This window comes from Notothenia rossii (assembly GCF_949606895.1).
Source record: "Notothenia rossii genome assembly, chromosome: 12".
Lineage (NCBI taxonomy): Eukaryota > Metazoa > Chordata > Actinopteri > Perciformes > Nototheniidae > Notothenia > Notothenia rossii.
The window spans coordinates 17,574,752-17,588,057 of record NC_136911.1 but is presented as its reverse complement, the minus strand read 5'-3'; the positions used below and the strand labels follow the sequence as shown (position 1 = coordinate 17,588,057).

Genomic DNA, 13,306 nt, shown 5'->3' with positions numbered 1-13,306 from the left:
ATCTGCATGTGTGTGTTTGAATTCACCTTCTGGCTTTCATCTGGATTTTCCTTGGCCATTGTCTGTGGTCGTAGTCTGCATTTTACTGTTTGCAGATGTTAAAGATAGCTTTGGAACCAGTGTGTGAATGCTGCACATCAATACACACTGACCTCCATAGTATTTAAACGTTTTCATCGTTCAACACTTGAGCATGACTAAAGGAGAAGATTGCAACCACTCTGTTAAATATAAATCTAGAAGGCCACTTTGGAGAGTTCAGACCTCAGCCAAGGCCATGAATCTGGAAGTGGAAAAATATTTGTTGTATCCGCCTCAAAGTTTCATTGGTTCGTTATCGGCTCACACTACAATCTCCCACCAAGTTTCATAAATATAAGGCCAGTCATTTTTTGCGTAAACCTGGTAATTATTCAACTGAAATCTGATCTCAAAATCGTACCTATTTTGCTTAGCTAAAACAACAAAAAGTTGGTTTTAACAGTTTAAATTAAAGGAAGTTGGGCATAACTGAGAAATACTTGTTACTTGACTCCCCTGTAAAAACGGTGTTAACTAGTAAGACTTTGTGATGCGCTAGTATAAGCTGTAGCTTCATATTAACAGCATAGCCTCAGGGCTCTGTTCTTGGTCCCCTCCTCTTGTCTTTGTACACAAACTCGCTCGGATCAGTCATTAGCCTGCATGGTTTTTCATACCACTGCTACGCTGACCATAGCCATTAATTCTGTCCTTTCCCCGCTCAGTGACCCAGGTCGTCCCTGCTTGTCTAGCTGACATCTCTCAGTGCTCTGCTCACCACCTCAAGCTCTACCTTGACAAGACTGAACTGCTTTTCCTTCCGGGAAAAGATTGTCTCACTCTTGACCAAACAATCAACATCGGCACCTCTGTTGTTTCCCCGAATCAAAATGCAAGGAATCTGGGTGTGACCCTAGATAACAAACTGTCCTTCACTGCAAACATCGCTGCTACAACCCGCTGCTGCAGTTACACTCTTTACAACATCAGGAGGATACGTCCCCTCCTGACCCAGAAAGCGACACAACTTCTGGTCCAGGCTCTCGTCACCTCACGCCTAGACTACTGCAACTCCCTCCTGGCTGGTCTACCTGCATGTGCCATCCGACCTCTGCAGCTCATCCAGAATGCAGCGGCTCCTGTGGTCTTCAACCTTCCAAAATGTTCCCACACCACGTCGCTCCTCCGCTCCCTTCGCTGGCTTCCAGTAACTGCTAGAATCCACTTCAAGACAATGGCCCTTCCTACATCCAGGACATGGTTAAACCATACACCCCAGCACGTGCACTCCGCTCTGCATCAGCCAAACGGCTCGCTGCACTCGCACTGCGAGGGGGACCCAAGTTCCCATCAGCAAAAACACGTTGGTTTGCTATCCTGACTCCAAAATGGTGGAATGAGCTCCCCATTGAAATCAGGACAGCAGAAAGCTTACACATCTTCCGGTGCAGACTGAAAACTCATCTCTTTCGACTCCACTTCGAGCGATATAAATACTAACAAAGAATTAATAACAAAGCACTTATATACTAATAAAGGACTGGCTTATCTAAAGCTATTTGAGTAGCACTTGAAATGTTTGGCTCTATGAAACCTGATGTACTTATATGATTCTGTTTTCTTCAAGTTTGTATCTTCTTGGTCGAATGCACTTATTGTAAGTCGCTTTGGATAAAAGCGTCGGCTAAATGCAATATAATAATTGCAGGCACTTTTTTAAATTGTATTTATTTTATACAAGGTAGCCTATATGTTTTTTTACCCGCGCAAGAGAGGATGCCTAAGCCATTCTTTTTGTGTGTGTGTGGTTGTCCAAAAGATGAATAATAAGCTGCACAAATGAACATTTTGTCTGGATGATGGATTTCTTCCCTGTTGCAGTTTGATTTTGAGTTTTGTTTGATTTTGTTGTAGGACAAATCGGCATTCAAAAAATATTTCTCACATATTATATTTTTCTCTGAGGGACTCGGAGATGACTTATTTAGGAAATAATGACAGTCTGGTGATACAGGGAGAGGCTTTTCACAGGGTAATACCACAGGTATGCAGTGAGTGAGAAGGTCAAATTCCTCACACACAAATTCCTAAATCCATCCTGTGTTCAGTTTCTCCTGACTAACTTTGTCTTGTGTTTTTTTTCAGGATCCAGCTGGTATCTTTGAGCTGGTGGAGCTGGTTGGAAATGGTACCTATGGGCAGGTCTACAAGGTAAGACTTTAAAATATAAACTGCAACCTATGTGTAAAGACACATAGCACAAGCTACAGTTTGCACACAAAATATGTAATTTCTGCTACAATGAATAAAGCAGTTTTAGGTGAAAAAAACATTGTTTCTCCCAGCCGCTCGGCTACCGCTAACGTTAGCGCTACGTGTAGCAGCTACAAAGCTAAAGGCTAACATTAGTATAGCCTTTTTATTTATTCTGCAGATAAAACCTCTGAGCTTTTGATAAAAATCCTCCTTTTGTATTCTCCACCTGTGAATGCTTTCTAATATCTAGCAATGCACTCTCACATGTCTGCAGCCTGTTTTTTTTGTTTTTTTTAGCAATGCAGTGTTTAAAATGTGCTATGCTTTTTGGCATTGCCCTTTCGACAGACTGAGCGTTCTAGTTTTCCATTGTTTACTTTTCGACACAATATCACAGCAACATGCACATATAAAATGCATTCTCCACCCACAAAAAACCCAACACTTGTTTGTGTGGGGTTTAAGTGTATAAAGTCAACAATTAATTCAAAATTAATGGATATTTCATGAATTTGCTGTGTTCTGGCTTGCAGTGTGTGCTCAGAGTATTATTTGTCACCACTTCATTCTCTTCTCCTTCTCCTATGACTCCAACATGAGTTCAAAGAAATTTAATATCTGTCTAAAACTGAAGTTACTACTGACTCTCTCCTTTGTCGGGCAGCAGAAGAAGCCCACGCAGACTGTAACAACACCGTGTGTGTGTGTGTGTGTGTGTGTGTGTGTGTGTGTGTGTGTGTGTGTGTGTGTGTACTTTGAAAGCAATTAACACACTCACACATGTCTGCTGATACACAAGGAGATACACAGTTCTGTCTGCTGGATGTTCAGTATTGATCTGCTGTCTCAACAAGGGGAAATGATTGATAGAACAAAATGTGGTTCGATCCCAGTGCATGGTGGGTAAATTAAGACCTAAAATAATAATAACACACAGACTGAAATAAATATCACTTCATAAGAAACAGCTCCTTATTTTGCTGCAGGATTGGCAGATCAATATGTATCAATAAGTACACTTGTGACAGGTGCTCAAATATATAATATATAATAAATATACATACATTCAGTATGGGTGTATAATAGTGATATACTTAAGTTTTGCGTTATTGTGTTGAATTTTAACCCATAATTATATCTGTGTGGTTCACTGTGTGTTTACGTTTCTTAACTAAATGTGTTAACCTTAGGAATCTTGCAACACATTTTAATTCCTCCAGTCTTTAGTGTAGGACTGTAAGTTCTTTAAGAGCATTACATCATGAAAAATACATTTTAGTGCGGTACATTTTAACGTCGCTGTTATCCAGACATCATTTCAGCTGGAAACCTGTCATCTTTTTTTATCACAATTATTTCATTTGACCTCATGTCTTTCATTTCTTCCTGGATTGTGAATTAGTGTTTACAAAGAGGCAGTGTTTCCTATACATTGATTTATTTGTGGCGGGCCGCCACAATTAAATATCGTTCGCCACAAATGGATCTCATAAAAAAAAAAGCATTATTATAACTTTTTTTTTTAAATTTATTTAAAAAAAAAAAAAGATTGTGGTGTAATAGATAGTGAGGTGGGCTGATGATCGGAAGGTTGAGAGTTCAAATCCTGCCTGGAACATCACTACTAGTGTGCCCTTGAGCAAGGCACTTAGCCCCCGGTTACTCCAGGGAGAATGTCCCTGTAATTGGTCATTGTAAATCGCTTTGGAATAAGGCGTCTGCTAAATGCCTAAATTGTAAATTATGTTTTTGGGAGAATAAATCCCACTGATCCTCAACTCCGGTGTGTTTCAGAGCAACAAGAACGGGGGGGGGGGGGGTGCGGTGCAGTGCCCCCACAAATTAAAATCAAATTCTGTGGGAAACACTGAGAGGAGTTTATCCAATTTGTTCTATTGATTGAATCATCACGGGAATGCTATAATAAGTTTGAGGTACTAACAGTAAAAAGTAAATACACCATATATTATGTACAGAAAAACAAATTAAACTGTGTCTTTTGTTCAGTCAGTGCAAGATGCATAATGACATTTTAAATGGTCACAATTTTTTGACATTGTGTGGTGGTAATGAAATAATTTATGCTTCTGTATGCTGGAATAATGTAGTCATTTTTAGGTTTATTTAGCATATTTATCTAGTTTTTATCTGTTAAACTCTAAATGTGTTCCTGTGCTGGAGGCATTTAGGCGTTGTTTTTATGAAGTGTAGATCAGGTTTCAAATCCTCCTTCCTCATTCACATCTCATTTCATCTCACTGCTGGCAGATGTTCTGACGTCAGAGCCTTTTGTTTACTTAGGTCCAATTTGACTTAATTACTTTTCCTACCAAACCTGATTTCATTCTTCAAATGAAGTTAGATTTTTAACACAACTGCACGGTATTTATCGTAAATAGTTTATCCAATTTTCTTTTACGCCAGTTGTGTGTTCATGTTTTTCCGTATATATCAACAATTCCCAATAAAAGTACGTCATCTCTAAAGGCATAAACAGAGTGTGAATAAGATGATTGTCTTTTTTGATTTATGAAAAAAAGTATATCAACTGAATGCAATAATGTAATCACTCAAAGGTTGGACTTCGGACAAATGTAACATTTATTAAGACTACACTTTTTACTAAAACGTTTTTAGTCCGGCTCAATTCTCTGTTGCTTTATCATACAATTGCCTATTTGAAATATAAGTTGGAAGTTGCTTCCCCCTCAATTATATATCAAATAAATTACCCAGTTTTCTATAATTCTTGATACAACTTTGACATATTTGGAATTTGTGAATTTTTCAATTTTAAGTGGCTTTCTTTCCAATTTAAAAAATACATTTAATGTTGATGCTTATTTTGCGTAATTTTTCAACAAGGATAACTGTCCATCAATAACAAAGTCTAGCTTCTTTTGTAAGATTGTACATAGATTTTCCCAAAAATGCACATTTGACACATTTTACAAATATGCTGCAATATGCATTATTCTCTTTGATATATAAAATAACTGACCATGGTTTCTATTAACTTAAAACAAACAGTATGTTTCTTCTGTTTCGGTCCTAATGTGTAGAGGCTTGTGTTCAGGTGAAGAATGCAAGGCTTGTCTGAACGGGACCTGGGGAGTGTTTTTACGCCTCGGGCCGCATCCTAAGGAATACTGTTGTTTCTTTCTCCTGCCGTCCTCATCCTAGCCTAACAAGAAGTATTCAGATTATAGTACTACTTCACTGTACAAATACTCTAGTATAGGGAAAGTCCTGCATTGCAATTTTTTCTCAAGTAATTTGAAAATTATAGTTTTATTAAACATAAAAGTACCCAATGCAGAAAAATTTAAACAAATCGAAAAAAAACTTTTGAAATGATTCAAAAAGAAATTGGAAAATGAGTTCAGTTTTTCGATAAATTATCTCTATCTGTTAATGAATTGTCAAAGCTGTTATTGTGTTGGCTAATTACATTTATAATTAAAAAAAATATTTTACAAACTTGTGTTTTTCTGCAAAAGTCTTCATTTGGAAATGAACTGAATCTCTGAGTGAGTCGTGAATAAACTGAACTGGGATTATAAGGCAGTGATCAAATCCTTTACTAGAGTAAAATGTGCGCTTAATACCTCAGTAAATGTTCTTATATCACCCGCCACCTCCCTCTGTTCTCGCTCTGTCACTATCTTTATCTCCCCCTCCCTCCCTCTCTCCCCGTGTGTGTTTCTGTGTGTGTGTGATTCTTGTTTTAATACTCTACCATAATCTTTCACACACCGGGGTGCGTGTCACCTTTGGGAGATTGTTTGTCCGGCCGTCGGTGTCGCAGGAAGAGAGATATAAAGACAAAGAGCCGTATCTCCTCCGCTCATCTCTGCTGTTTTATGGGATCCTCTTTTATTGCTTCATGGCGGTGCATCGCTTTTCTTCTTCCTGCAGGAACAGAAACACTTAACCTCAGGTCCAAGAAAGCAGCGTTACTGAGTTATCTGGATGATAACTTGACTGAGAATCCCCCCAAATCTGCAGCATTGTGGAAAGACTTGGCCCTGTTTGTATCTAGATATATCAATAAGTTTAGGAAAGAGTAAATAGGTATATTCTATAGCTTGCTTTAGTAATGGCACAATGTTTTAAACACAAGACACATTTCCAGTGTTCTACATTGTTGCTAGCTTTGACTGGTGCTTTATTTATTATGTCATCTTGTTGCGTCCTCTTCTTCCCCAAAATTGTCCCTATGAACATATCCTAATAAAGGCATACTATACATTTGCATTTTCTTTTCTATTTTCTCTGGAAATTCATTTAAAATATGCGATACATTTGAAAGGAAAAATGGTTATAGAAATGAGCCATAATTAATGTTTTTGTGCTTCATGTCATCATTTTGTCATTCTATACATTTTACTGATGTAAGAGTATAAAGGCAGATTAAGAGACACCTGATGGGAGCTTTGGATCAACAGTCCCCTCACAATTATCCTCTTCCAGCAAACTGCTGCTGCTGCAACATGACTGACAAAGAGAGAGAGGGGGAAGACACAGGGGGAGAGAGGGAAGAGACGAGGGAAGCGAGGGGGGAGAGAGAGGGAGAAGAGAGAAGGAGTCATTGATATAAAACTGGAAAACAGAAAGATGAGAGACAGACAGAAAGATGTAAAAAAGAGACTTTCCGTACTCTGAGTTGGCTTCAGCCTGTCAGAAACATTCAGTGTCTGATGTAACACTGAGAAACCTGTGTGTGAGTGACCCAGAGTGTGAAATATCATGGCTTCCTAACACACACTTTCACAAAAACGCGCACAAACACTCAGTGGCACCACTTTGCTTCTTCCAACCCCCCTCACTAACAACCTGCCAGCCCTGTTGCTAGGTTACAATGATGAGAGTGTGTGTGTGTGATGGGGTATGGTGAGGTGGATACATTTCCACTTTCTTGCTTTAACAGCTGTGATAGTGACTGTAGTTTGGAGGAGGAGAAGTTAGTTAGACTCTGTGCAGAGGTTTCAGATATTTGATATTTCTCAAGTGAAATGTACGATGTTTCAGTCTCAAAATCGTTCAAGTGGAACATTCTGCAAAAGTAAAACATAAATATAATCACTTTTATTTTATCAGCATATTTCCGACTATGCTCTTTTTCTTTGTGTCATTCAGGGTCGTCATGTCAAAACAGGTCAGCTTGCTGCCATCAAAGTCATGGACGTCACAGGAGTAAGTAACACACACACGCAAACACACACGCAAACACACACAAACCTGTATTATATCCGTACATGCCCACACGTGCTTTGGCACTTTGTCCTCACTTAACTCTCCTTGAGGGTCTCGCTTGTTTCCAGGTTTCTAATATTAGCAATTCAGTTACACAGAGTGTGTGTGTGTGTGTGTGTGTGTGTGTGTGTGTGTGTGTGTGTGTGTGTGTGTGTGTGTGTTTTAGGATGAGGAGGAGGAGATTAAAGCGGAGATCAATATGTTAAAGAAGTACAGCCACCACAGGAACATCGCCACCTACTATGGAGCGTTTGTCAAGAAAAACCCTCCAGGGATGGATGATCAGCTTTGGGTACGTCACTTTTAAAGAAGTTTGTATATCTTGATTTAAAAAGTAAATGTTATTTTTTGCTCGAAAACAATTGCAAACATAACGGAACCCAAAATGGTTCCATGAGAGGAACACTTGATTTTAATGTAAAGTTGATATTTTTATTTCATAAATAATTATAAAATTAGTAAACTAGTGTAAATAAAAAAGAAATATTGATGAATAGATCAATCTTACACGAAAACAGGACAAAATGTTTAAAAAGAGGGCAACAAAGAGGCTTTTGTTTTGAAATCTGCAGAAATCCATTATAATAATCTGCTAATTAACATTGTTGTTTTTGTAGCTTGTGATGGAGTTCTGTGGCGCTGGTTCAATCACGGATTTGATCAAAAACACCAAAGGGAACTCTTTGAAGGAAGAGTGGATTGCCTACGTCTGCAGAGAGATCCTCAGGGTGAGAACTGACATTTGCTCTATCTTAAGAAGTCAATGTTTAGTGGATCTATTTTGGTTGGGAAATATTAAAATATTTTCTTTCGGTGAAAGATGATTACAAAGAGCCCAAGATGGTTCCCTGGGGAACACCTTACCTTGCAACAATCGATGGAATAAAATAATTAGTGAATTTTAACTTATTTTGTTATAGAGACTTTTGATTTTTATTGTGTTTAAATTAGATTAATCTCCTTCATAACTTGAATATGGCTACTTTCTTTAGCTCAAATTAAAGAACATGAAGCACACAGTACGGTCAAACATGATGATTAAACTCTGTGTTCTTCTGATAGAAGGAATTTATTAATTTGTGTTTCTGTCTCCAGGGTCTGACCCACCTCCACCAGCACAAGGTCATCCACAGAGATATCAAAGGACAGAATGTGCTACTGACAGAAAATGCAGAGGTTAAACTAGGTGAGAAGAGACACACACACATACACACACACACACACACACACACACACACACACACACACACACACACACACACACACACACACACACACACACACACACACACACACACACACACACACACACACACACACACATACACACACACACACATACACACATACACACACACACACACACACACACACACACACACACCTTGTATACAGCTTAGCAAAATGTATCAAGCAAAAACTATAGTTTGTGGTTCAAAAAAGGCATTTTAGCAATTCACACTGTTTCTGTGTGTCTGTGTGTTTGTAGTGGACTTTGGTGTAAGTGCTCAGCTGGATCGCACGGTGGGTCGGAGGAACACATTTATTGGAACGCCATACTGGATGGCGCCTGAGGTCATTGCCTGTGACGAGAACCCTGAGGCCACATATGACTTCAAGGTGAAATTGATTTGTTTCACCTTTACCACCTATAACATTAAAGTGATGTACACGTAAATAAATCAGATTTTGTATATGTAGAATCTGTTGGATGTAATTTTGAAAAAAAATGTATGGTTGGGGGAACTATTTTGATGCCAAACAATTTAAATCATAAGGGAACCCAGGATTGTTCCCTGAGGAACACCTTATTTTGGTAAACGAAAAAATGAATTATCGTTTTGTGCTTATATTTTAAGGGAATGGCTTTTCTAGTTCTATTATTATACATTTGATTTATTTCATTCTGAAACAGAGCAACTGTAATAAAGACCAACCCCTCCCCCGAGTAAAAAAATATATTGATCGTGACAATTAAAAACGGATAATATTAACAATAATACAATGTAATGTCATCAGTAAGATCCACACTAGCAGTGGTAGGTGGAGGATTTCTGTGTCTGTATTTGTATCACTTAACAGGAACACTGACCAGTGGACTTAAATGATGATGTGTGAAGTGGGTAACAGGTTTTTAGGATGTGAAAGTTTTCAGCTTTCTCTCTCTCTCTCTGCAGAGTGATCTGTGGTCTCTCGGTATCACAGCTATAGAGATGGCGGAGGGAGCACCGCGTAAGTGTGAAACTCACCAAACTATTACCACAGAGCACAGTGTGTCCTGTTGTTAAAAGTCTAAATCTACATCTTTTTTTATCCTCTTGTTCTTTTGTTTCCTGTATTCTTATGTCATCTCCTCTTTTCTGTGTCCTTTACTACCTTTTTTCTTCATGTCTTTTCTTTTTCCGTTTCCATTCATTTTATCCTTCCCTTTCCTCTCTTCTTGCCTAATTTGTATCTGTTCTTATGTCCTTTCCTGTCTTTCCTTTCCCTTTCCTCCTTTCCTTTTCTCTTACCCTATTTTGTCTCCTATGCTGTCATTCTTCTCTGCTTTCCATCCTCATGTCTCATCCCGTCTCCTGTCCTTTTGTCCTAATTCTTCCCTTTCATTTTCTCGTCCTTTTTTTTTTACTTACTCTTCTTCTCTTCCTCAGCTCTGTGCGACATGCATCCAATGAGAGCGCTCTTCCTCATCCCCCGAAATCCTGCCCCCAGACTCAAGTCTAAGAAGTGGTGAGTCACTAAAACACACACACACACACACACACACACACACACACACACACACACACACACACACACACACACACACACACACATACACACATACACACACACACACACACACACACACACACACACACACACATTGCACATTCTATCAGTTGATTGAAAACCATATTTGATTTAATTGCCTGTACAAGTAACATGACCTGCTAATCAAACATTTTATTCCATCCATTTATATGCTGTTAATTAATAATAATAATAATAATAATAATTTAAAAAATGATTTGATATTTGATATAATCTCTATGTGTGTTCAGGTCAAAGAAGTTCCAGTCCTTTATCGACAGCTGCCTGATAAAGAGCCACAGTCAGAGGCCAAGCACGGAGCAGCTGCTCAAACACCCGTTCATCCGAGAGCTGCCCAACGAGAGGCAGGTCCGCATCCAGCTGAAGGACCACATCGACCGCACCAAGAAGAGGAGGGGGGAGAGAGGTGAGGAGGCTGCACTCACCCCACTGTCTCACCCTCACTGCTGCTGCAGGACACGAGCATGTTAACCTGAACTGTGTGTTTTTCCTGCAGATGAGACAGAGTACGAGTACAGTGGGAGTGAAGAGGAGGATGAAGAGAGAGACGTCGGAGAGCCTAGGTACTAACACTAAGTAACACTACTCCTCAAAGTACTAGTCCTACCTCTTATTCTTCTACTATCAAGTTATTTGGGTATGGGCCTTTTCTAATGTCTGCTTGAGGACAGAGAACAGAGAATATTTCATTCCATATAAAAACAATTATTTCCGTATTTAAAACTCAAATTCAAAATAAAACATAAATATTTTCAGAAATGATTAGTTATTACATTTAAAATCATTGCCAATTATTTATTAAAGAAATTATGAACTTATGTTCAAATACATTATTAAATGCATTATTTTAAATATACTGATAATGAGAAAATCAATTTAACTAAACTGGTGGATTACATAACCCGAATATAAACAATATAAATATAACTTAAAACACGGTGGCACTGCGTAAAAAATGCCATATTAACCAATTAGCGCTGTCAAATATCACATATACAAACTAAATGCCCAACAGCATAAGTCTAACTTGACCTTGTTTTTAAAATGATATAAATAAATAAAAAAATGCTGAAATATTTGATTTGATTTTTAATAAAACTTTGCATTCAAATGTAATGGAACACTCCCTCCTCCTGCAGTTCCATCATCAACATCCCTGGCGAGTCCACGCTGCGGCGGGACTTCCTGCGCCTGCAGCTCGCCAACAAGGAGCGCTCGGAGCTGATCCGGCGGCAGCAGCTGGAGCAGCAGCAGAACGAGGAGCACAAGCGTCAACTGTTGGCCGAGAGGCAGAAACGCATCGAAGAGCAGAAGGAGCAGAGGCGGCGGCTGGAGGAGGTAACGTCCATCGGTGCTCCCCGTAGAAGAGATCCAACTTCCTATATATGTTTCGCAATAAAAGTCTTGTAGTGGTTTGAGATGAGAGAATGAGAAGACAATAATATTTATGTCTAACTGATATGAAACCAACATTACTTGGAGAGACACAACTTGAATGCAATAAGCCTCATAATAGTACAGTTCTACCGTACATAGTCACCTGCATGAGCATATATTATTGGTTTATGGTGACAACTCCATAATGTGCAAAAAAGGCCTCACTGCTCAAGGCTGAGGATGTTTTCACTTTTGAAAAACATCTCAGTTTGATTATTAAATGACTCGTTTCCATGCAAAACCTCCACACCTGTGATGTTAGCACCTCAGCATATCCAAATGCCAGAGAAACACACCTGATATGCTCACACAAACACAGACACACACTCACACACTCTTCTCCACCTGCAGCAACAGCGTAGGGAGCGGGACATGAGGAAGCAGCAGGAGCGCGAGCAGAGGAGGAGGTACGAGGAGATGGAGCTGCTCCGGAGAGAGGAGGAGAGGAGGCACTCAGAGAGAGAGCAGGTGGGGACACAAACACACACACACGCACACACACAGACCACACACACACACATACACAGAGGTTACATCACAGGTGTCATCCGGAGAGGCGGGGCTTCTCAACTCTACTTCTCGCTTTTACCCAACTTCAAATTCTTCTTTCTTTTCCTTTTTTTGTTTATACTTTTGTTTGTTTTTTAAAATAGAACAAGTGAGGACTGGACAATACAGTCAAACCAGTGAATAAGAACATACAAATAAAAAGACAGATACAGTGCTCAATGTATATAAAAGATGTCCAACAATAAAAATAAGACATTGTTAAGATCCTAGACGTTTATAGCAATCCTTTTTTTCCCAAAATGTATTCCCCTTCTCCTTTTGGATTCGGAGAGCAACGCTATTTTATCCATTGAGTGGAGAAAGCTGATTAGGTTAAGAATAAGAGCAATGGAGGCAGAGTTCTCTTTTGTAAACATTTGTTTTTTTACTTTCAGTAATAATAACCCGAAAAAATTATTCATCTATTTTATTGAGACCTTAAGGGAATTTTCCAAGGTACATTAAGGTCAAAGATAATCAGATTTAAGGGGTTCAATCTATGAGAATAAATGTCTCACTCCTTTCTAAATACTCTGGTTATTAAGAAGAAAAACATTAGACCGGTGGTAACTTAATGTCTTTTGTACAAAACTTCCACTGTGTGATAACCTTAGTGCTTGCTTGGTTTCTGGTCTGTGTTACAAGCAGTCATTTATCCATTTAACATTTTATCAGTAGCTCATCGTCCATTAATAACTGTGTCAATGGGTTAAAACGCTGAATGTAGTGCCTTTTTTAAACCATCAAATTAACAAAGCAAACATTTAAAAACATATTTATTTGTATTAAATTATAACCATTACACAGATATATTCCATATGGCTAATATCTATAACTTCTCAGTCGATCAATATTTCTTTTAGTTTGGAAAACTATTGCCATTTATTGATTACCCAAACAAAAATACTGTTTTGGGTAGAGTCAAGTTTTCTCAATCAATTTGAAAACGTATAGATCAACATTCGATCTTATA

The 13,306-nt window shown here is 38.7% G+C and overlaps 1 protein-coding gene across 12 annotated transcripts in view; it reads left to right on the top strand.

Moving 5' to 3' along the window:
* Window positions 1–13,306, top strand: part of tnikb (TRAF2 and NCK interacting kinase b) — a 37,167-nt gene that overhangs the window by 3,158 nt on the left and 20,703 nt on the right. For 11 of the 12 annotated variants that reach the window (XM_079661974.1, XM_079661978.1, XM_079661975.1 and 8 more), the window contains exons 2-13: window positions 2,167–2,232; window positions 7,417–7,473; window positions 7,700–7,825; window positions 8,151–8,261; window positions 8,629–8,719; window positions 9,023–9,153; window positions 9,711–9,765; window positions 10,185–10,263; window positions 10,578–10,753; window positions 10,844–10,910; window positions 11,487–11,685; window positions 12,136–12,252. In XM_079661974.1, the coding sequence (XP_079518100.1) occupies window positions 2,167–2,232; window positions 7,417–7,473; window positions 7,700–7,825; window positions 8,151–8,261; window positions 8,629–8,719; window positions 9,023–9,153; window positions 9,711–9,765; window positions 10,185–10,263; window positions 10,578–10,753; window positions 10,844–10,910; window positions 11,487–11,685; window positions 12,136–12,252 (1,275 nt within the window). Of the gene's footprint in view, window positions 1–1,981; window positions 2,066–2,166; window positions 2,233–7,416; window positions 7,474–7,699; window positions 7,826–8,150; window positions 8,262–8,628; window positions 8,720–9,022; window positions 9,154–9,710; window positions 9,766–10,184; window positions 10,264–10,577; window positions 10,754–10,843; window positions 10,911–11,486; window positions 11,686–12,135; window positions 12,253–13,306 lie in introns of those variants that run through there. The other variant, XM_079661976.1, reaches the window with a different exon arrangement.